The sequence below is a fragment of the Octopus sinensis genome, linkage group LG6 (assembly GCF_006345805.1).
Source record: "Octopus sinensis linkage group LG6, ASM634580v1, whole genome shotgun sequence".
Taxonomy (NCBI): domain Eukaryota; kingdom Metazoa; phylum Mollusca; class Cephalopoda; order Octopoda; family Octopodidae; genus Octopus; species Octopus sinensis.
Genome location: NC_043002.1, coordinates 85,941,052 through 85,966,530, shown reverse-complemented (window position 1 = coordinate 85,966,530; position 25,479 = coordinate 85,941,052). Strand labels below are relative to the sequence as shown.

General features: G+C 35.5%; 1 protein-coding gene across 1 annotated transcript; it reads right to left on the bottom strand.

Annotated features, from left to right (window-relative positions):
* Positions 1 to 224: 224 nt before the first annotated feature.
* On the bottom strand, positions 225 to 25,458 carry LOC115213460 (tektin-1-like). Its single transcript, XM_029782443.2, has 7 exons — positions 24,419 to 25,458; positions 20,908 to 21,089; positions 15,887 to 16,052; positions 10,533 to 10,661; positions 6,330 to 6,473; positions 2,317 to 2,539; positions 225 to 598 (listed from the first exon to the last, which is right to left on the bottom strand). Exons 1-7 carry the CDS (start codon positions 24,478 to 24,480, stop codon positions 242 to 244), a joined length of 1,263 nt encoding a protein of 420 aa, XP_029638303.2. The 5' UTR covers positions 24,481 to 25,458; the 3' UTR covers positions 225 to 241.
* Between the last annotated feature and the right edge of the window lie 21 nt (positions 25,459 to 25,479).

The window sequence follows — 25,479 nt, the reverse complement described above, 5'->3', positions numbered from 1 at the left end:
AACATTTTTGTTATGCAATTTAACCAGTAAAAGAGGGAATTTGGTTAAGTTTCTCAGACATTTAAATGGAACATAAAAAGAAAAATCTTTCTAATGAATTCCACTCACATGCATGATCAGCCTTGTCTGATAAAGGCCTCAAATTAAAAACTAAAAGAAGAGTCTGCAAACAAGGAACTAGGTAAGACTGTGCTGCCACTAGTACAAATACAAGTATGAAAACATTTGATTGGAAATCTTTTTAATATGCTTGAATGTTAATGCTTTTCCTCAAGCCCATACACTCCACCTCATCTATGAACAATGATTTGGCTTTAACATCAATATCTGCTTCCAAGTCGCGCTGGTTTTGAAGCAATTTCTTCATGGTGCAGTTTGATTCATAGAGACAGTTCTGTAGTTCTTTAATAGAGAGCCGCAGTTCATGGACCTCTTTAATCAGTCTGTACTGTACTTGGTCACGACAGAGCTCAACGTTAGGACGGAAGTCTCGTTTTTCAAGACGGGTTTCAGCTAACTTAAGTGGCTGCTCCTTGTCAGCTATAGCAATCAACAACCTGCTTATGTTTTCTTCGAGTTCCAAAATCTGTTGATGTACCTGGAAGTAAATAGACCCTCAATTAGATGGAGTATAAACGTCAAGAGCTCCCAGAGAGTAAAAGATTCAATGCTTAGATATAGTAATTGATGGGACCATATAGATAGAAGACAACTAGTGACTCCCTAGTTGGCTCAGGCATATATATATATTCTTTGAAGGAGATTTAATTGCTGTTTCATTCAGGTCAAGATATCATGTAGAAGCTCTTCAATTAGTTCTTTCATTAGTTCATACATATATGTGGACGCACATATGCATGTGTGCATGCACATACACACACGCACACACACACACACACACAAAATGGCTCAAGTTCAGAAATCAAAAAGAATGAAGAAAGGTAAAATAACTGGAAGAAGAGAAATGTTTATATTTTCCAATAGTCTCATGAACAGTTTTAAGACATGAATCCAAACACAATACTGCTGTACCTATCAAATTAAATGTCAAATAAAACTTCAGTGAGAGACGGCTAATAATGATATACTTGGTTTTGTGGGTGTTTATTTCGTATTTTCTGAATAAAATGCAGACACATACATAATCAGACAATTTATATATATATATGTGTGTGTGTGTGTGTGTGTGTGTGTGTGTGTGGAGGCGCAGTGGCCCAGTGATTAGGGCATCAGACTCGCAGTCGTAGGATCGCGGTTTCGATTCCCAGACCGGGCGCTGTGAGTGTTTATTGAGTGAAAACGCCTAAAGCTCCATGAGGCTCCAGCAGGGGGGGGGGGCGATTCCTGCTGTACTCTTTGCCACAACTTTCTCTCACTCTTTCTTCTGTTGGCCTGCTCGAAAGGATGAAAGGCAAAGTTGACCTAAGCGGAATTTGAACTCAGAACGTAACGGCAGATGAAATACCGCTAAGCATTTCGCCCGGTGTGCTAACGTTTCTGCCAGCTCGCCGCCCTCTTTTGGAGAGTAACAATTTTTCTGTTTACCAAAGCTGGCCACTTTCAATGTAATTTTTCATTTACATGATCAAGTTGTAGGCAATGGATGTCTGCATTGGTGGTCCTTCCGTATCCCAATAGCTCATAATGGATGATACCTTTCATGTTCCACTAAACACAGAGCAAAAATTTTTGTGGGTGGAGTTCTAGTTTTGGTGTTGGCACTGGCCTCTCTGTATATATTTGTGTATGTGTGTTATATATTTATATACTTGCACATAGTGGCTGTGTGGTAAGTAGTTTGCTTACGAACCACATGGTTCCGGGTTCGGTCCCACTGCGTGGCACCTTGGGCAAGTGTTTTCTACTATAGCCTCAGGCCGACCAAAGCCTTGTGAGTGGATTTGGTAGACAGAAACTGGAAGAAGCCTGTCGTATGTATGTATATGTATGTGTGTGTGTGTATATGTTTGTATGTCTGTGTTTGACCCCCCCAACATCGCTTGACAACCGATGCTGGTGTGTTTACATCCCCCGTAACTTAGCAGTTCAGCAAAAGAGACCGATAGAATAAGTACTAGGCTTCCAAAGAATAAGTCCTGGGGTCGATTTGCTCGACTGAAGGCGGTGCTCCAGCATGGCCACAGTGAAATGACTGAAACAAGTAAAAGAGAGAGTATCTATTTGTGTGTATATTTTAATATTGGCTCATGTCAATTAGACAAGTAGATCATCATAATGGTAGAAGATTTGGCTGCTATTTCTCTGAGTTCAAGATACCTTGTAAATAGCAAAGATGACGAAGTCATGGCTACTTACTTTATTTAGATTATCTCCCAACTTCTGTTTGGTAGCTCTAGTTTCAGAAATTCTACGAGAAAATGCCAAATTGACAGCATCACCCTGCTGTTTCATGTCATTGGCAATTTGCTGAAGGATACCATCTATCAATGAACGTAGGTTAGTTGAGGTTTCTCTTTCCTGTTCCGCTTTAATAATGTTTTTGTTGGAAAATGCCTGCCATTCGTCAACCGATACAGATCTACAATAAAAATCAAAGAAACTCCATCATGAAACTAACACTGAAACATAAAAGTGATGTTCTACTTATTAATACTACTACTACTACTGCTGCTGCTGCTGCTGCTGCTGCTGCTGCTGCTGCTGCTACTACTGCTGCTGCTGCTGCTGCTACTACTACTGCTGCTGCTGCTGCTGCTACTACTACTACTACTACTACTACTGCTGTTGCTACTACTACTACTAACACTGAAGCATAAAAGTGATGTTCTACTTATTAATACTACTACTACTACTACTACTACTGCTACTACTGCTGCTGCTGCTGCTGCTACTACTTCTGCTGCTGCTGCTGCTACTACTACTGCTGCTGCTGCTGCTGCTGCTACTACTACTACTACTACTGCTACTACTGCTGCTGCTGCTACTACTACTACTACTACTACTGCTACTGCTGCTACTACTACTACTACTACTACTGCTGCTGCTGAGGCTACTGCTGCTGCTACTACTACTACTACTACTGCTGCTGCTGAGGCTACTGCTGCTGCTACTACTACTACTACTACTGCTACCGCTGCTGCTGCTGCTGCTACTACTACTGCTGCTGTTGCTGCTACAGCTACTGCCCCAATGAATTTTAAAAGGAACCCACCCTCACCACCACCAGAAGCTTGAAGGAAGTCTTGCTCTGTCTCACAAAATTTCTCTGAAAAGCCCCCCTAATAGGACTTAAAGCACATAACTAACACTTGCCAGGTGGCCTTAGTAGAATAACCTATACTGATAATACTAAGTGAACAACAAATTATATTGTGAAGATAAAATAGTATGGTTAACAGAGCAGAAAAAAACATTATAGAATCTAGTTTAACCCTTTAGTGTTCACATTATTCTGCCATAATTAAAGCTTTTTCGTCCTCATTGTTTTGAACTAATCATGCATTATCTTGTAGCTATGAGATTTTGATGAGGTAGCTGTTAATTTTTAAAACGACATTGTAGGGTTGGTGTGAGAGGCCAGATCTGGCCAGTTTGAACATAAAACAGGCAGAATACTTTTGGCCGGATATGGCCGGTTTAAATGCTAAAGGGTTAACCCTTTAGCATTTAAACCATTTAGGCATATTCAGCCCAAATATTCTACATGTTTTATATTCAAACTGACTAGATTCGGTCTCACACACCTACCATACACTCTTTACTCTTTTACTTGTTTCAGTCATTTGACTGCGACCATGCTGGAGCACTGTCTTTAGTCAAGCAAATCGACCCCAGGACTTATTCTTTGTAAGCCCAGTACTTATTCTATCAGTCTCTTTTGGCGAACCGCTAAGTGACGGCGACGTAAATACACCAGCATCGGTTGTAAAGCGATGTTGAGGGGACAAACACACACACACACACACACATATATATATATATATATATATATACATATATATACGACGGGCTTCTTTCTGTTTCCGTCTACCAAATCCACTCACAAGGCTTTGGTTGGCCCGAGGCTATAGTGGAAGACACTTGCCCAACATGCCACGCAGTGGGACTGAACCCGGAACCATGTGGTTGGTAAGCAAGTTACTTACCACACAGCCACTCCTGCGCCTATATAATATCATTCTAAAAATATACTATTACATCATCGAAATCTCAAAGCTATGAGTTAATCACCATGACTGACCAGGCTATCAGATGTTGCTACACATCGCTGGTCACAATGAGCTTCGCATTGTTTTAGCCTTCAAATGACGCCACCCCACTGGCTAAGCAGGAAGGCCAACAGAAGAAAGAGTGAGAGAAAGTTGTGGCAAAGGAGTACAGCAGAGATCACCACCATCCCTTGCTGAAGCCTCGTGGAGCTTTAGGTGTTAATAAACAATCACAACGCCCAGTCAGGGAATTGAAACCGTGATCCTACGACCACGAGTCTGCTGCCCTAACCACTGGGCCATTGCACATCCACATGAGATAATACATGATTAATTCTAAACAATGTAAATAAATAAGCATTGTATTTGACAGAACAATCTGAATGCTAAAGGGTTAAGGAAGCAGATTGGTAAGGAAGTAAGTAGGCAATTATTAGTGTAAGTAGTCATGATATATGGCTCAAATCCACTAGAGCAGTAGTTCTTAACCTTTTATTTTGGAGTACCTTTTTTTAAATAGTTGTTATGCCTAGCATCCAATTAAGTGGTGAGTGAGTTTTCATGGTTTAACTGACTTAACATGGATGATAATTTATAAATTTTACTTAAAAAAAAAATGGATTGCATAAGTTTTTATCAGTGAAATGATAAAAAAGTTAATAAAGACAAAAATTGTAAATTTACTTTATCCATTGCAGGTTGGTGATTTCTTTGTATGGTGAGATCTAACTAAATATTCTATATCAGGTCAAGCAACTATGTAGATTCGCTCAACTTGCTAAAAATAGCAGCACACTACTTCTTTCTCATTTTATTTTCATAACCATTACTACTTTTATCATGTATAGTATAATTACTATTATAAGTAAAAAGTTAGTATGTTAATTATGCTACCTTACTGACCCCTTAACCAGCCCCTTCAACACACCCAGTGCTTTCTTTAGGGCAGTACCGTCCACATTGAGAACCTCTGCGTCAGAGCTTCAGACAAAATATTTTGCAATATATGTTTGTTTGTTCCATGTGTTTTGAGTTTAAATCCTGCCGCAGTCAACTTTGTCTTTTGTCCTTTTGGGATTGATAAAAAGTACCAATCCTAGGTTAGAAAGGTGAAACTATAAGAATGTTGAACAGGTTGCCTTGCAGTATTCGTTCCGGCTCTTTGCCCTCTGAGTTCAAATCATACCTTAGTCAACTTGGGTAGCAGACTTAACTCATCTCGTGGTGTAACACCTGGCATCTTCAGTGCTTTAATGGAGTCCACTCTGTTGAAAGCATTTGGTCTAGGTTTCTAATTTTAAGATATTCTATCTCACTCCTTCCCTTCCATCCACCAGTTTCAGAGGCCCTATAAAAGGTCATGGCTACTAGCTTTCCCTACTGACTAAAAGAGCCAAAAAAAGATTGTGCTTATATTGCCTAATATCACTTATTAACCAATTATTTGAAGTAAGAACTAGAAAATCTTTACTTCAAAGACTATATGTATACATTACAAACATTGGGAATTAGTAGTTTACCCTTGGAAATCTGACAACCTTTGCTCCCAAAATAAAGGGGATATGCCTGTGATAATTATTTTGATTGGTTGTAGCAGCACTCGATATATTTTTGAATAAGACAGTACTTCACACACCTACCCATAACCATTTCTGATACCAGCCATACATGAACCCACAAAACACATGTCTGTTGTATTTTTTCTTATCTGTTGTAAGATACTAAAGAAAATATTAGTAGAAATTCTATATTTATTCTATCACTGTTATTACAGAGGAAATACCGCCAGAAAATATTCACCTGTCTTCCAGTTGGCTCTAACAAGGAATGGATCATCAGTCTAAATCATTACAAACAAAGAAATAATGTAAAACTAACAACTATAGATTCTAGCAAAAACTGAACCTTATCTTGTTTGCCCACCATTTGAAACAAACAATTTATTTATAGATGTTACTTATTTCTTAAATTTTACTGCTTACAAATGTTAATACACATGCACGCACACACACACACACACCACACACACACACACACACACACCACACACACACACACAAACAAGCAAGTAAACTCTGGTACCATTCATCAAGGTATTAGAGAAATAGTTTTCAAATGTAGACTGGAATTCATTACAAAACTAAGAGAAAAAAAAAGTACTTTGGTGATATTTTTACTGCTGCATCATTGTAGTCTATGTCCGAGGAATGGCTTCTAAGTTGTTGACAGTATTCATCAATGTTAATTCCATGCAGCTTGTCTTTAAGATCCATCTGCAAGTTGTACTTGGCTTTTCTGTTACGGCTGAAAAATAAGAAAAGATGTTTTCACCCTTGATACAATTCAGAAAAAAAATTGGTGATGGAAATTGAGGTGAATACACAGTGGACAACAATTCTCTTGTTTTCAGGTCTTGGAGAGGTGGAGTGGACATTTTTACAATCAAACCTTACTTTCTTTCCATCTTCAAACTCACTGGCATTAATGAGCAATTTAAAATTGGTTACTCTTGGGAGCTCCTCTACACTAACGACCTTGTTGTTATTATTGAATCACTACCACAACTAGAGAAGAAATTTCAAGTAGGGAAGCAATATTTGGAATCCAAAAGTCTTAGAGTTAATTTAGCAACGACCAAAGTTCTAATAAGTAGGAAAACAGACAAATCACAGATCCCCCCCATTCAAAGAGATAGCCCTGCTCAATATGTAGAAAAGATTTCGGGAGAAGCTCCATATGGTGTACCCAGTGCAAGTTATGGACACATAAGAGGTGCAGCAGTATCACTGGGAGATTAATAGAGGGAGTTATCTTTACATGTGGTAGATGTACAGGTACGTTAAACATCAGGAATGTACAAAACTAGATTCTCTCAAAGAAGTAGCCGACAGTTTCCATTACTTATGTTACCAGGTTAGCAGTGGTGGAGGTTGTTCTGAAAACATAGCTGCTAGAAAAAGCACCTGTGCTGGTGCTGCAAAACAGCACCCAATACATTCTGTAAAGTGGTTGGTGTTATGAAGGGCATCCAGCTGTAGAAACCAAGGCAAAACAGACATGGAGCCTGGGCAGCCCTTCAGCTGACCAGCTCCTGTCAAACCATCCAACCCATGCCAACATGGAAAATGGACGTTAAATGATGCCGCCGCCGACAATGATGAAGTTCCTAGAACCCATTTTCACCATTGATTGAAATATGGTTCAAGGATCAAATGTCAAACTTGCTATCTTAAGATGCCAATTTTGAATATTGTCATAAAATCAGAAAACTTATTGACAATGAAAATATTAAAGCCACTGACAGCAGTAAAGATGGATGAGATGATTGAATAAGGAATGGAATACTTCATGGAATCTAATTTGGAGTGAACTGTGCCAAAATTGAATATACAAAGTGATTGACTTTTGCTTCTGGCTCCTCGATATTGATAAAATACAGTTAGTAACATGATAAGATCAATCATTTCGCAACCTACCTTCTAATAAAATTCCACATTATTTCTAGTTCAAAGAAGTCAATAGTAAAGCAACAACAAAACCCTCCAGGCATCTAAATGTAATTTATTCTCAAAATAGTCTATTACGATTTTGCATAATTGCATACAGGCCTTCAGGAGTCTCTAGTATTATATACAGGGTTATTCAAAAAGAATGAACCAATTTCATAACACAATATTTTAATAAGGAAAAGCAATAGAAACTCCAGCTAAGTCACAAGTATTTACTCACAATCAGCTTTTATTTCCTGTCTTACAAGTGTTTAATGTGGTCACCACCTGCAGCACAGGCAACATTAATGTGATAAGAGAATTCCTCCAAGACACATATCAGCATATGTGTTAGGAATTAAGCCTTACAGCAGAGGAAAAATATTGATAAGGCTTAATTCCTAACACGCCAGCTGAATTCAATTTGTCTCCAGTCGAAAGACATCTGTTGTTATGTCCTGTTATTATTATTATTATTATTGTTGTTTTTTTTGTATTATTTTTGTATTTTGTATTTTCCATCCTTATTTCGTATACATTCAAAGCTTTTTTCCAAGGAATCTAATGCTCTTAGCTTAGTTTTTCCTTGGGGCTGGCCAGATTGGAGCAATCTCAAGATTAATCAGCTGAAATTGCGATGATGATCTGGTTCTTGACTGAAGATTAAAGGCTTCAAATGATCCATCCGTGTTTTTTGTATCGTCTATCTGGATGTTTTGTGTTCTTGTCCCATTTTGTATTTTTATATATAATATATATATATATATATATATAGCGGCGTACATACACTTTGTTCTCTTATATATATATATATATATGTATGACAAGCGTCTTTCAGTTTCCATCTACCAAATCCACTCACAAGGCTTTGCTTGGCCCAAGCCTAAAGTAGAAAACACTTGCCCAAGGTGCTATGCAGTGGGACTAAACCTAGAACCATGTTGTTGGGAAGCAAGCTTCTTACCACACAGCTACACTTGTGCCTATATTTATATATATATATATATATATCATCATCATTTAACGTCTGCTTTCCATCCTAGCGGACGTTAAACGATGATGATGATATATATATATATATATCGATATATATAATTATATATATATAATATATATATATATATACACACGCACATGTGTGCATGTGTAAACTGAAATGTACAGTATTATATATCCATTACAGCTGATCTTAACAATTGGTTCCACACTAGGGATTCAACAGATTGTTAGATAACAGCCCATTTATGTAACCCTGTGCTCTTCAGAGATGACAATAATGGAAGTTATGCAAAGATTGGCCGTAATGAATATATAATACTATACACTTCGATTAATATACCCATTCTACTGACAATTATATGGGTACATATTTTTCTAATTTATGGATTCTTAGATGGCTATATATATATATATATATATATATATATATAATTTTAGTTCATTGTTAAACCTCGCTAAGATAAGTATGTATTTATTTAAGATCTTCAAATTGTAAATTTTAATATTGTATAAGCCTTTGGAGTAATAATATTCTCCTTATGTAAATATCGTTGTTTATGTAATGATCTAATTATCGTAATTTTCTATATTATTAGATATTAAATTTAAGTTTATTCGTAAGATACTTCTTAGCGATAGATTTGTTATTTGATAGCAAGCATATAAGGTGTATTAAGTTAGACTTTGTATATACATGTTTTAATAGTATTAATTGTAGTTTTAAATTTATAATTAAATTAGATAAACTTTGATAAACTTAGATATGTTTCGACTAAAGATTGGTCCAGGCCATGTCTAATTTAATAGCATAACTTAGTTATTTCTTTAAATTTATATTCGATGATTATAGTATTTATAGTATTTATTCGATACTATATTACTACGAATTAATTATTTCTAAAATTATTTTACATAAGATTTCCAAAAGTTTGTTTAAGTTAGTTTATTTGTATTTTGAAATTAGCTATTTCATCTTTAAATATGAAAAATTAAATTTATTAGGTTTTTATTATATGTGCATATACAATTATTTATAGAGATTATTTTAGATCTTAATTATAATATTTATATACATTTATATATTTTCATTGATAATTTATATATATTAGTCATTTTAAATATTATGTAATTAGATATAGACTAATATTGATATTAGATTATGGGTGGATTTCCTACCTTATAAATTAAAATTAATATTTAACATTATAGTCGATTTGGATATAATCATAATTGTTAAGTTCTTGTCTCTAGTTTGATAATAGAGTTTTTATAAGTAAAATTATTATATTATATATATTATTTATATCTTAAAAATATTGTTTAAATATTTCTGATTATATTTTAGATATTTCAATCACCTGAAGATTGACTGTAACTTGAATTTTTACGAATTGGACAGCCATGAAACGATCGTAGTGTTATACTCATTATCTTTTTTTAATAATTTTGATATATATTTAAAATAATATAAATTAGTTAATCTTATGTATTGGCTTAAGTTTTTCATTGTATGATTTGCCTAATAGTGGTTTTATCTCTAATTTAATATAATATAATATTATACTATAAATTGGATTCAATCCTAAATCTGATTTTTCCCTGTAAGTTTGGATTTATTCCATAATATTTTATTATATATTATATATATATATATATATATATATATATATATATATATATATAATATATATATATATATATGAGTTTAGTTTGTGGTTCATTTTCAATTTTGTTTTAAATCTTTTAAAGCTAATAACAACAGATAAAGACCATTTTCAATAACTTGTTGTCAGTTATAAAGTACAACAATAACATGAAATAAAAATACAATGAAATATTAAAAAGTGAAGAGAAGGTGATTATAAAAGTATCTTACCGTAATTGTTCTTTGCTTTGTTCTATAGTACGGGTCAACAATGCTATTGCTCCTTCAATAACCTCACATTCCTTCAATAACTCTTTCTGAACATCATCATGAACCAAGTCAATGCCCTGTCGATGCTCTCTACAGAATGGAAACAATATATTGATAGCCAATTTATTAAGTTAAAAAATTAAATAATTAAGATATTTATTACTGTAAGGAAAAGAACATTGTTGGCTTCTTAGATTTTAACATGGTCTTTTTTTATATATATATATAATGCAGAGAATGTAGGTTTGACAGTTTAGTTCATGAATGCATTATCCAATGTCAATGTGTCCATTATTTTAAAACAGTTGGGTGTGATTTAATGAAATTTGGCTACTATGTTGGAGCAGGTCAAGCAACTATGGAAGACAAGGCAACCTTTCTGGTACTGATGCCATGATAGAATGTGCCCAAAACATCTGTAAAGTGGCTACAAACAATTTGTTGACATGTATTGTTGAGAAGAGTCATACCAAGGACATGACAACCTCACTAGTGCTGGCGCTTTGATAAAATTCACTCAGTATTTGCTGTAAAATGGTTGGAGTTAGAGAGGGCTTAGGAAGGGTATTCAGCCACCCCATCCAACCATCCTGTAAAAAACATAAAGTGAGACACAGTTGCACTTCTACAGGGCAGTAACTGCCAATAGGAACTGATTTGGACTGTGACGATTCATCCAACCCATTCAAGCATGGAAAACAGATGTAGATGATGATGATGATAACGATGACAACAATGATGGTGGTGGTGGTAGTGGTGATGATGATATTGATAAATCACATGCATTACTGATGTTTTGGTATTGTGAAATATTGATTCCTAACATAGACAAAAGCCTTAATTTTTTTTTATGTTGATCGGCCCAAGGCTATAGTAAAAGGCACTTGCCCAAGATGCCACGCAGTGGAACTGAACCCAGAACCATGTGGTTGGTAATGAAGGATGTTTTTGTATTGTAATCCATAATCTGGACATAGAATTTTGTTCATTTTCTGGAGGGTTTGAAATAAGTCTTGTATCTTTCTATAGGAAGACTTTTGTGCTGATCCCTCTCAACACCTGGTATAATTATACTTCCCTCTCTACTACAACCCCACCCAGTCAAGTATGTTTTTTTCTTTGTTTTCTGAATTATTTGGTGACCTCACAAGTGCTTGTTGCATAATAAAAGCAATCAATACTCTGTAAAATAGTTGGCATTGGGGAAGGTATCCAGCCATAGAAACCTTACCAAAACAGATACTCATATTAGTTAACTCATAGCTGGGACCCTAACAAGTGCTACTACTCCAGGTTAAAATGGAGAAGTATTGGATCCTGTCAACCATCCAACTCATGCTAGGATGGAAGGCATGAAATTAAATGATAATGATAATTATGATGATGATGATGGTGAGTCACAGGACTTCATTATCCAATGTGCCTTTCCTCTTTTTCTTATGACAGTAGTGTAGGATTTGAGGGAAATTAGGTAGTTATTTTTAGCATGTTCAACAACCATGGCAGGGATTCTTGTTGGCTCATGTTTTTAAAGTTGTCAGTTGTTGTTGTTTTGACTCTGAGCCATCACTGATTGAGCAAACCTAAGATCAAAAGCATTCCATCCATGACCATCTCATTTTTTGTATATGGAAAGAATGCATTGCTTTACATATCCCTTCCATTTTAAATGATGGTATGCAGTATGAGGGAATTTAGATTCTATTTCTAGCAGGTCAAGCAACCTTGTAGAGACTTTCTCATTGGCTTGCTGCTGCTGTTATTTAGTGCAAGGTCAGCCTTAACTGAGCAGACCTATGATCAAAGATATTCCAGCTGTTACCATCCAGTCTTTTGTATATCTCCTGTGTTTTTAGGGTGCAATGTAGGTTAAATTGGTTACTCTGTCTAGCAAACTGACTGACTGCATAGAGGCTCTTTTGTTGTTGCTGTTGTATCACTACTGGTGGCAATGGCAGCAGCAGCCATGGTTGTGGTAGTGGTGATGATGGTGGATGTGTAGAGTTGATAGGAGTTGTTAAATCAATTTGGTGATCATATTTTCATTTGGAAGTGGAGGAGGAGGGAGAGGATGGCAAGTGGTATAATTAGCATAGAAGTATGACTGAAATAACGAAAGCTATTGAGAAAGAGGAAGAATGTCGTAAACAATGTTACGACCTTGGTCAATATTTATGATGATAGAATTTTGTTTAAGCTTACTAGTGCTGAAGTACTTAATTTATCTACTCAAGTTACTGTGTCTTTCTAACTCACCAGTCACTAACTCAATAGCATTTTAACCCTTTAGTGTTTAAACTGGCCATATCTGGCCCAGATATTCTATGTTTTATATTCAAACTGGCGATATTTAGCCTCTCACACCTAACCTACATTGACATTCTAAAAATAAACAATCACATCATTGAAAGCTCAAAGCTATAAGGTAATGCATGGTTAATTCAAAACAATTTAAGTAAAAATGTATTACATTTAACAGAGTAATCTGAACACTAAAGGGTTAAACTGGCTACACCTGGCCCAAGTATTCAACTGGTTTTAAACTGGCTGGAGTCAGCTTCTCACACCTACCCTGCAATTTGCTTCTAAAAATAAACAATCACATGATCAAAATTTTGAAGGCTCAACTCAAAAGTTGGAAGCCGTTCAGCGACGTGGAACCAAAAGAATACCCTCCATCAGGCATTTGCCATATTCTGAATGCCTTACTTCCCTGGGCATGGACACATTGAAACTGCGACGACTGGCAGCTGACTTGGCAGACACCCATAAAATTATCAACCATCTTACAAACAATAACTCTGAGCACCTTTTCAAACTCCACCCGTCTAACACCCGTGGACATATTTACAAAGTCAGAAAACAGCACAGCTCCCATGACTTTAGGAAACATTTTTTCACGCTGAGAGTTGCTGAAGCATGGAACAAACTGCCAGCATCAGTTGTTAGTTGTTGGAGCACTGCATCCTTCAAAACTTCCATGCTTTCTGAGATTCGCCAACACTACACCTGATTTTCTCCCCTCCATACACACACAAGCATGTATCTGACTCATACATTGTTCGCTTTCCAGACATTTGTACATTACTGCATATACTCTATATGCACTTTCTGACAAGTTGTGGTGCACCTGAGCACTGTATACAATAATTTCATTATTATTATTATTAAAACTGTGACTAAATAAGCATTACATTTGACTGAGTAATTTGAATGCTAAAAAGTTACGTCTGTCTAATTCATCAATGCTAAATTCATTTTTAAGTTTCCTATTATAAATTCAGTTCAAGAAAGTTTGGTTTCTTTTTTTATAGACATTGGTTTCAAATTCTGGCACAAGACCAGCAAGTTAGGGGGAGGGGCCTAGTTGATTACATTGACCCCAGTGTTCAACTGGTACTTGTTTTGTTGATCCTGAAAGGATGAAAGGCATAGTCACCCCCAGCAGTATTTGAACTCAGGATGTAAAGACAGATGAAATACCATTAAATATTTTGTCCAGCGTGGTAACAATTCTGCCAGCTTGCTACATTGTCTTTATTTACAGATATTGAGAACATCACTGTCAAGAACTTCCTATCAAACGTTGCATTGTCATCATCATTATTCTTGTTACTGATGTCTTTGTTGTTGTTTAGTACCAGGTGAGTTTTGAGCAAACAGACTGGTAATCAAAGTATTCCAGCCGTGACTATTTTGCCTTTATTTCAACTTTATTTCAGGTGGTGTATCTAGGACTTCTGAGACCGGGTGTTCAAACTGAAGCAGCTACATTGAGGAAGGGTCATTTAATAATAGACACAGCTGTTAAAATCACTTCAAGTTTAAATATATATTATGAGGTGTGACCTGGTAATTGACACAGTTTCACTGCAATTCTCTGGAGCCACTCTTTACTCTTTTACTTGTTTCAGTCATTTGACTGCGGCCATGCTGGAGCACCGCCTTTAGTCAAGCAAATCGACCCCCAGGACTTATTTTTTGGAAGCCTAGTACTTATTCTATCGGTCTCTTTTGCCAAACTGCTAAGTTACAGGGATGTAAACACACCAGTATCAGTTGTCAAGCGATGTCAAGGGGACAAAGACACACAAACATATAAACACACACACACATATATATATATATATATATATACACATATATGTGATGGGCTTCTTTCAGTTTCCATCTACCAAATCCACTCACAGGGCTTTGGTTGGCCCAAGGCTATAGTAGAAGACACTTGCACTGGCTGAAACAAGTAACAGAAAAAAGAAAGATTAAGTGATAAAAGATAGAACTGAACTCATCTACATTCAAAATTCATTCATAATTGGTTGCTTATGCAACCAACAGGCAAAAGTTATACTCTTTATTCTTTTACTTGTGTCAGCCATGTGACTGTGGCCATGCTGGAGCACCGCCTTTAGTTGAGCAAATCAACCCTAGGACTTATTCTTTGTTACGGGGACGTATACACACCAGCATCGGTTGTCAAGCGATGTTGGGAGGACAAACACAGACACAGAAACACACACACACACACATACATACATATATATATATATATATATATATATATATATATATATATATATATATATATATATATATATATATTATATATATATATATATATATACATATACATATATATACAATGGGCTTCTTTCAGTTTCCGTCTACCAAATCCACTCTCAAGGCTTTGGTCGGCCTGAGGCTATAGTAGAAGACACTTGCCCAAGGTGCCATGCAGTGGGACTGAACCTGGAACCATGTAGTTCGTAAGCAAACTACTTACTACACAGCCACTCCTGTGCCTATGTTATGTAGATTAACAATATAAATTCTACACTAGATATACAACACAACACTAAGAAATTCAACAATGTTCAAGCTATTTTGAACTAAAACTAACTTCTTTTGCAATAAAATTTGATGTAGTATGATGAAGAAAATATGTTGGCAGATTTGCAATAATAGAATTTATCATTGTAAGGATAATGTAAATATAAGTTACTGTGGTTGAAATAACATAAACCAAACACTGATTAGAATTGTAGACACTTGTAATATCAAGTTCATTTATAAATAAAATGTGATAAATCTCTATCTATTTCAGTGATTTGAGAAAAATAATGGTGAAGATATCTAATTTAAATACTTTTCTTTGATCATTCTCTGAAAATCTTTTTGCAGACTAATTATACTAGGTTCTTCATAAGCATATCCATTCTTATAGTAATAACTTTATAAATCGAGGGGAAAATATGTAATGTAAAATGGTAAAAATGACAAACTGCATGATGATAAAAATTACAAGAATTTATTACCTGAAAAGCAAACATTGTTTAGCAATGTTCAGTGGGTTATAACAGTCTTCAAGTGCTGCCTGCAGTCTACGCTTAAAGGTCTCAAGGCAGTCTATTTCTTCAGTGATGTCATCCAATTTCTTATCTATCTCAGACTTCCAGAATTTTAAATCATCAAGACGTTGGTCTAGATAATGGTTTAAGAGAAATGATAATGTTGATAATCACAAGAATAATTATGAATTGAACCGTAATTTCCTGAAAATTCTATCAACCATAAAATTTACAAGTTTTAAAATATTTTGTTTTTACAAATGGTTAATTATATTCCATTATCAGATAAGAACACAATTCATTATCAACACCATACATCTGCAAAATTACATGGAGGTTGCTTGCTCTGCTGCCAAAGAAGAGCTGTAGAGGAGCTCATGTAGTTCAGTTTAAGACGCCAAGATATTATTGACTGCGTCTTTATGACTTCTCATGCTGTATGGTATGAAATATTTTTGCAGTGATACTCTGCAGCATTTTACTTCATTCTGAGGATCTTTTCGGTTTGAACAGCAGTTTTTAACATAATTTCTAGGTAACTAAAAAATTTTAAACTTCGTATACTGGTAGAATGTGTTTATAAAACATCTTTCTATGGTTTGTAAGATATTTGTTGTGTTTTTTTTCTTCAATTTCTGCAATTTCAACCAATCAGTGACATCTATTGAGGTAAAAAACATTCTGTGCCGTATGAATATGTCCCTCGTTTAAGAAACAGATTGGGTTTATTTACATTTGTGAAGAAAAAAAAGATACCCTTCCCCCACCCCTAACCCTAACCTTAAAAGAGATTGAAATGCAATAGATCGATTCTAGGGTCATAATTATGGGTGACAATTTCATATGACACCACTAGAAAAAACTGCCGTTCAAACGGAAAAGATCCCATTCTGTTACAAATGATGTAAGAATACTTTTTTAATAATTTCATGTTCATCCATCAGAGTGATACGGAACTTTTAGTCTTCCTTAAGGACTTAAGGACTTGTGCAGTGACTTTGTTTGAAGTGAAGAAGAGTGGTATACCATAAACTTCACTCTCTCATCTGTAACCATCTCGAATCCTGTGGTAAGACCAGGTCAAGATAACTGAGGATAGAGATGGATGCAGTGGATGACCATCATGTCTTACTTGCCATATCTTGCAATCTGCAATTCGCAATGCATTGCTGCTGCTGCTGCCTTCCCCTCTGTTGAACCATGAAAGTTTCTACCATAGAGCTCACTGGATCCAGTTTTCACATGCATAGGTAGGCAAGCCCTAACATGCTAATTAACCCATAACAGAGATGCTGAAGGAATTACTACAATAGTGGCTAAGAAGTGGTTCCACATTTTTCAAAACAGTTTGTACTCCTGAACCAGGGCCCCACTACCAGATGCCATTTAAAGTCATATCCAGGACATTTAATAATTTACAATGTAAATAACAATATGAAATCACCATAACTGGTGTGTAATAGTTTTGTTAACCCTTTTGTTACCAACCCGGCTGAAACCGGGTCTGGCTCTGAGTACAAATGTTTTGTCTTAAGTTTTGAATTAAAATCTTCCCCCAAATCTTAGTCACAATTTATGTTCTTAACACCAGCTGAATGATAACTAAGTTGTTTTACTAAATTCTTTATTATATTTAAAGTAATTGAAAGAAACACAGAGCATCTCAAAATAAATACGGTAACGAAAGGGTTAGACTGACATGGTCATACTGTACAACCTTTTGTCTCAATTCAGAATATTTTCCAAACTCTTTCTCATGAATTCTATTTTGATATTATTTTCTTATTACTCCATTAATCTCTCCCATCAGGTAGTGAGATTTACAACCTCTTTTAGTGAGATATATAGCAAATTTCTGGTAGTATTAGTTCTATGGTGATATTTACGTTGAAAATTTACATAATTATATTTTGGAGTTCCAAAGTTTCACTTGATAGCATCCAATATTGTATTTGTATGCAGGATTCTCATGAATTATCATGGAAAGCTAAAAGCTATCTCTTTCATTTCTTTATCATATCTCAACAAATTTTTGCAATTAATATCTCAGGGAAATCTATCAGTAACACTCAACTAGTTATATCTCATAAATAAAGCATCATTATTCACTGCCAATATGTTATTGCAACATTTCATGTAATAGACATACAATTAGACTCCTCTAATCTTCTTTAAGTAATAACTTTCAAATATAAACCTTTGACACATTCCAACAGTCATTTCATACATTAAAATTTTCCTTCTACTCATTCCTGTAATGTATTAAACCATAAATAAAAGCAACTCTAGTAAGTATAGTTGCTAAATTGTGTGTATGTGTGTACGTGTGTGTTTTTATTGGCAGTGTATTATATCTAAAAAGCCAGATAGAGTTGGCGATGTACTGGAATATTTACAATATATGAAATGGTATCTGCAATGTTGTTTTATAATTTTTGAATTTTCTTTCTTTCTTTCATTATTTTTATGAGAATAGTCAATAAAAAGTATTTGCTTTCTCCTAAGGTGAACTAAATCATCATCATCATCATTTAACGTCTGTTTTTCATGCTAGCATGGGTTGGACAGTTTTGACTAAGGGCTGTCCAACCCATGCTAGCATGGAAAAACAGACGTTAAATGATGATGATGATGATGATGATGATTTAGTTCACCTTAGGAGAAAATAATAATAAACAATAATAATAATATTAATAATTTCAAATAATAATATTAATAATTTCAAATAATAATATTAATAATTTCAAATTTTGGCCATAATAATAATGGTGATGATGATGACACATACACACATACTCACACAATAGATAGACAGAATCACCCATGCCAGCATGGACAGCGAATGTTAAACAATGATGATGATATATATATCATCATCGTCATCACTATGCTGTAATGTATTTTGTCTGTTTATTGTATATATATATATCATCATCATCATCATCGTTTAACGTCCGTTTTCCATGTATGTACATATTTTTAGTCTTTTATTTGTTTCAGTCATTTGACTGCAGCCATGCTGGAGCACTGCCTTTAGTCAATCAAATCGACCCTAGGACCTATTCTTTGTAAACTTATTCTATTAGTCTCTTTTGCGAATTGCTAATTTACAGGGATGTAACACGCCAGCATTGACCATCAAGAGATGGTGGAGGGACAAATACAGACACACAAATACACAGACACACACACACAAACACACACACAAACATAGACACACACACATATGTATAGGTGGGCTACTTTTAGTTTCCGCCTACCAAATCCACTCACAAGGCTTTGGTCAGCCCAAGGCTATAGTAGAAGACACTTGCCCAAGGTGCCATGCAGTGGGACAAAACCCATAACCATGTGGTTGGGAAGCAAGCTTCTTACCACACAGCCACTCCTGCACCTATATACATAAATGATGGTTGGTTGATATATATATATATATAGACACACATACATATATACGTGTATACTTGCTTAAGGTGTTGCACATTCAAAATGAACCTCAAGCCATGTGGTTGCATAGCTACACCACCACTATATATCTGTATGTATATGTATATATGTATATATATATATATATATATACAGGGGCTGGACAAAATAATGGAAGCACCTTAAGATTTCAAACAAATTTATTTTAATACGGGGTAGGACTGCCTTTGGCAGTAATTACAACTTGAATTCTATGACATATGGACTTGTACAAAGTTTGAATTATTTCCAAAGGAATTTTTGTCCATTCTTCAGCTAAAACAGTCTCCAGTTCTTGTAGTGATGATTGTAGAGGATATTGACTCCTTACTTGTTTTTCTAAAATGCACCATAAATGCTCATTAATATTGAGATCTAGGGACTGTGGTGGCCAGATAAGATGTTCAACGTCACTAGAATGTTCCTTGTGCCATTCAGTAACAACTTTAGCTGTGTGAATTGGTGCATTATCATCCTGAAAGATTGCATTTCCCTCTGGAAACATTTCTGTAACCATAGAATGAATTTGATTAGATAAAATGCTAAATAGTCTAGACTATTAATTCTGCCATGAAGGGAAACCATTGGGCTGGCAGATTTCCAAGATATAGTCCCCCAGGTCATCACAGAGCCTCCTCCATGTTTAACAATTGGAAGAAGGCAGTCTGGGTCAAATGCTTCTTTTGGCTGTCTCCACATGCATACTCAGCCAGTGGTCGGAAAAAAGGTAAAATAACATTTTCCCACTGCTCTAGAGACCAATTCTGAAGGTTTCTACTCCACTCTAAATGCTTTGCAACATTTGTTTTCAAAAGTAGTGGTTTTCTGATTGCAGCCCTCTGGTGAAATCTAGCTTTGTACAGCTCCCAGCAAGCAGTTTTTATGGAAACTGGGTTCTTGAGGTGGTCATTATGCTCTGCAGTAATTTTGGGAGCTGTTCTTTAGTGATCCTTTCTAACAATTCGCATAAGAGTCCGATGGTCACTATCTGAAAGCTTTGGTTTTCTTCCAAAATTTTGTTTCAACGAGGAGGTTTTTCCCTCTTTCTCAAAGGCTGTCATTACTTTCAAGACAGTACTTCTTGATACACCAACCATTTCAGCTGTTTTCATTATGCTAGTGCCTGTTATACGAGCACCAACAATGTGACCTCTTTGAAAGTCCGATAGATATGTCATTTTAATGAATTTTAATTACCTTTTTCTGATGATATCTGAAAAGAAACATCAATTGTTAGCAAAACATTAAGCAACACTAATAATAAATCAATGCTTTTATAGATATTTCAAAATTATGATACTATGATGCTAGGTGTTTACATTATTTTGTCCAACCCCTGTACACACACACACATAAATATATAGGTTATAAAACAAACTTCTTAACTACATAGTAATATTAGTGTTCAGAAATTTAAGAAATCTTTAACTGTATTCTATAATCCTAAATTATTTATAATAAACTAAAACCTACTTTTCAAATTCCAGAACAGAGAAAATGATATAAAACAAATCTGTGTTTACCGAATTTTTTATTCACATCATTCTGTGTCTTTTTGGTTTGAGCTTCTGCTTCATCTTGCAGCCGCAATGATTCTGCAACTAATCTTTCTGCATTTTGTCTTTCTGTGTTGGCATTGGCATATTTTCTCAAATTGGAACATGTCCAGTCTTTATGGGTAAATCTCGTTAATGATCCGTCCAGTCTGGCAGTGAAAAAATGGTTTAAACATGATGCAGGAAATATACAACGTAGAGGATAAACATTTGAGATTGCTAAAATTCAAAGTAGGTTATAAGGTAAGCATAGCACAAGACAAAAAAAAAAAAAAGATAAGAAATCTATGGCTAGAAGCCATGTGCATGACACCTCTGATGCTCTTAAGTGCAGCCTTTTGGGAGAATTCTGGATTTTGAATAAAAAATAGATTTGTTTTCATTTCTACTGATTACACAGAATATACAGTAATGCAAAAGTCATGCACCAGTAAAATAACACTTTGCCATAACATCTTCATATTTGTTATTTCTTGTATGTAAATGTGACAAATGTTCATTATTCTTATTTTAGAATCATGTCAGAAATTTTTTCTGTATGTGTGTATATATATATATATATATACATACAAATTTTTTTCTGTATGTGTATATATATATATATATATATATATATACACATACATACATACATTATGGCTGCCCCCTCGTTATCGAGTATGGCCATTGCACGAAGCTTAACTGTTACTGGTGCTGTGATCGAATGTGACTTTTTAGCCCAGCTAAAGATCTACAATGTCTTGTACAAAATTGGTAACTAAAACCTTTACTGGTAATAGCCGGCTGTAGTTGTTACTGGGCTTCATGTACCTTTGTATGTCGTTTAAGTCCTCCTGCCAAATTACACTCTCTTCCACATGCCCAACAGATATGATTAGTATGGTGTGTTACACCACCACTAGTGGCCAGGTTATCACTCATCTGTCTTGCTTTATGACTACGAAGATGACTCACGAGTCCAGCTTTACTGAGGCAGGGTCTTGCACAGACATTGCATGTCAGAATCAAAGGAAGACATACATACATACATGCATGCATGCATGCATACTTACAGGTTTAGCCAAAAGTCACCAGACAGTAGTAAATCAAAACCATTTTATTCCCAAATTTATTTATTTTTAACAATTGAATAAATTTAATAAAACCATCTAAATATGAAACATCATGAAAATTGTTCAAACAGAAGTCCTTCTTGAGCAACACATTTTTGCATTCAAGTCAATACAGAATTACAGATAGTATTTATGGAATTTTGATTTACTGTCGTGTGACTTTTGGCCAAACCTCTGTGTGTGTGTGTGTGTATTGTTTCATTCTTTCTTTTATTTGTTTCAGTTAATTGACTGCGGCCATGCTGGAGCACCGCCATTAGTCGAACAAATCAGCCCCAGAACTTATTCTTTGTAAGCCTAGTGCTTATTCTATCAGTCACTTTGCCGAACTGCTAAGTTACGCAGATGTAAACACATCAGCATCAGTTGTCAAGCAATGTTTGGGGAACAAACACAGACACAGACACACACACACATATATTTATATGACGGGCTTCTTTCAGTTTCCGTCAACCAGATCCACTCACAAGGCTTTGGTCGGTCCGAGGCTATAGTAGGAGACACTTGCCCAAGGTGCCATGCATTGGGACTGAATCTGGAACCATGTGGTTGGTAAGCAAACTGCTTTAGGTTCTAGACAAAACTGTCCGATGAACGGGAAACACCGAGTAACAGTTTTTGCTATATTTTTGGTACTTTTTAATAAAGCAGAGTGGCTGTGTGGTAAGTAGCTCGCTTACCAACCACATGGTTCTGGGTTCAGTCCCACTGCATGGCAACTTGGGCAAGTGTCTTCTACTATAGCCTCGGGCCAACCAAAGCCTGGTGAGTGAATTTGGTGGATGGAAACTGAAAGAAGTCCGTCGTATACATGTATATAAAAGCCCTTATTGTTGGTTTCCTTGTCCTGTCTTTTACTGTTTTTATCTTTATTTGTATTGCTTTTACATCCTGTTCTTGTCACCTTCTTTTACCCCTCCGCAAAAAAAAATTTTATTTAATTTATTTTGCGGGAAGGACAGCTTCGGTGTGGTCGTGTTACTGCCCTTACCTTTGAAACACGCAATGAATCGAAACAGGGGCAGCTGAAGAAGGGGAATGTTCCCTCTGTTGTTTGGCTTGTACTCTGTTTTTTTTGTTGTTAAAAAAAGTCCGTTTCCTTGTTTTGTTTTTATGTTTGCGTTTCTCATTGTGTTCTACGTTTATTTGTGGTGTCCTGTACTCATATATGCATGTATATATACATATAGATGTAGGTATGGACATTTATGTATGTATGTATGCATATGTTTTATTTATTAAATTGTTATATATATATGTGTGTGTGTGTGTGTGTGTGTGTGTGTGTGTGTGTGTGTATGTGTCTGTGTTTGTCCCCCAACATTGCTTGACAACCGATGCTAGTGTGTTTACGTCCCCGTAACATAGTGGTTCGGCAAAAGAAACCGATAGAATAAGTACTAGGCTTACAAAGAATAAGTCCTGGGGTCGATTTGCTCGACTAAAGGCGGTGCTCCAGCATGGCCACAGTCAAATGACTGAAACAAGTAAAAGAGTATATATATAGTAGAAACACTGCCAGATCAGACTGGGCCTGATGCAGCCTTCTGGCTTCACAGACCCCAGTTGAACCGTCCAACCCATGCTAGCATGGAAAGCGGACGCTAAATGATGATGATGATGTTGATATATATATATATATATATATATATATATATTGTTATATTTCGGAATGGTCATATTGCCAGTTTAGCCAATAAAAACACACGCACTATATATTTGGTGTTATTTTGCTTCAGTGATATTTATTTTTTACATTAATCTTAATCTTATTTCGGCCAAAGTTCTTTCGTCACACTCCTGTGACCGCATCAGTGGTCCTTTGTTTTCTTCTCACTTACTTGTGTCTCTCCTTACTAACCGTCAGCCATTTTATATAAAATGGCTGACGGTTAGTAAGGAGAGACACAAGTAAGTGAGAAGAAAACAAAGGACCACTGATGCGGTCACAGGAGTGTGACGAAAGAACTTTGGCCGAAATAAGATTAAGATTAATGTAAAAAATAAATATCACTGAAGCAAAATAACACCAAATATATAGTGCGTGTGTTTTTATTGGCTAAACTGGCAATATGACCATTCCGAAATATAACAATATCTGTTTCAACACACGACTTCACATAAAAAATCTTGCACAACAAATATTTAAACGTATATATATATATATATATATATATATAGAGAGAGAGAGAGAGAGACTAGCGGTACAACAAGGTACCGATGTTTACTGGAAATAGCAGTCAATAAATACACATACATACATATAAACACACATACATGCATACATACATACATATATATTTATATTAAATTTCGTTCTTTTGCAACTCTAGTGGTAAAAATTTAGAAAAACTCATTCATTTTACCTAAAGTCGTTATCCATTGCTGCCGTCGCAAAGTTTGATGTTACTTTTAGTACGGTTACCATAGAGACACATTAACAATCACTTACTATGCTCATACCCAACATGCTTATCTAACACTAACTTTCATTGGCTAAAGCGTGGGGACGTGGTCTGTCACACCTGTAATGCTAATTGTCCTGCCTCCGTCACCTCTGTGCGTGTGTTTTACCCTCGAGGGAGTGCATGAGATGGAAAAGATCCCACTCGAGTTCCTATGCATTATGTATGCATTTCAGTCATGCGTGAAAGCAAAAATGAAGTGAAAAAATATTCAATGTATTGAATGATGGGATTGAATTTATTTTTATTAGGGAATGTGTGATAGTGACTTCGAAATGTCTCCGATGAATTGCCGGCTATGTGTTTATGTGAATGTGTTGTGTGTGTTCGTGCGTGCCCAATGGCATTAGCATAATCTTTTGTTAGTATTGTCAACTAACATGTCAACTTAAGCGATCGTTTTTATGTCACCTTACTTCTCTATTTCATCATCCAACTTTTTTGACTAAATTTGCTTTTCAGAATTGTCTGAGTTATTGTTGTTTTGTTCTAAGTCAACCCAACAAAATCTTTAAATCGTTTTTTTTTTTATAATTCAGAGTATCTACATTAAGTGTCTGTTCTTTCCTAAATTCAATAGGGTGTAATTTGAGAGATATTTGGCTGCTATTTCTAGCATTCCATTCGACCGCTTAGAGAAGAGGCACTTTCATATTCCAGTGTGATACATAGAGGTGGCGGACTCACAATCCAATCAGAGGTCTGTAGATAATTCACTAAGTGAGTTGTTATTGTCTAGCTAAACCCCAAATAGAAGTGACCTCTGATGGGAGGTATTCCAGGCGTGACCATCGTTTTTGTTTTGTGGGTATCCAGGATATTTTAAAACAGTAGGGTTGAGTCGTGAGAGATTTGGTTGCTATTTGTATTTCATTATTTATTAAAATTCAACAACCGAGTAGTTGACATCGCTTACTGACAGCGATTTATTTCCTTCTAAGGTTAAAAAAAAAAAAAAAGTG

What these genes read in the sequence shown, in the direction of transcription:
- LOC115213460 (XM_029782443.2), bottom strand. Translation starts at nt 24,480, where the DNA reads ATGGTAACCGTACTAAAAGTAACATCAAACTTTGCGACGGCAGCAATG. An exon ending in GCAATGGATAACGACTTTAG is followed by an intron (nt 21,090 to 24,418) that starts GTAAAATGAATG and finishes TTTCACTGCCAG; the next exon opens with ACTGGACGGATCATTAACGA. An exon ending in CAAAGCAAAGAACAATTACG is followed by an intron (nt 6,474 to 10,532) that starts GTAAGATACTTT and finishes CTTATTTTTCAG; the next exon opens with CCGTAACAGAAAAGCCAAGT.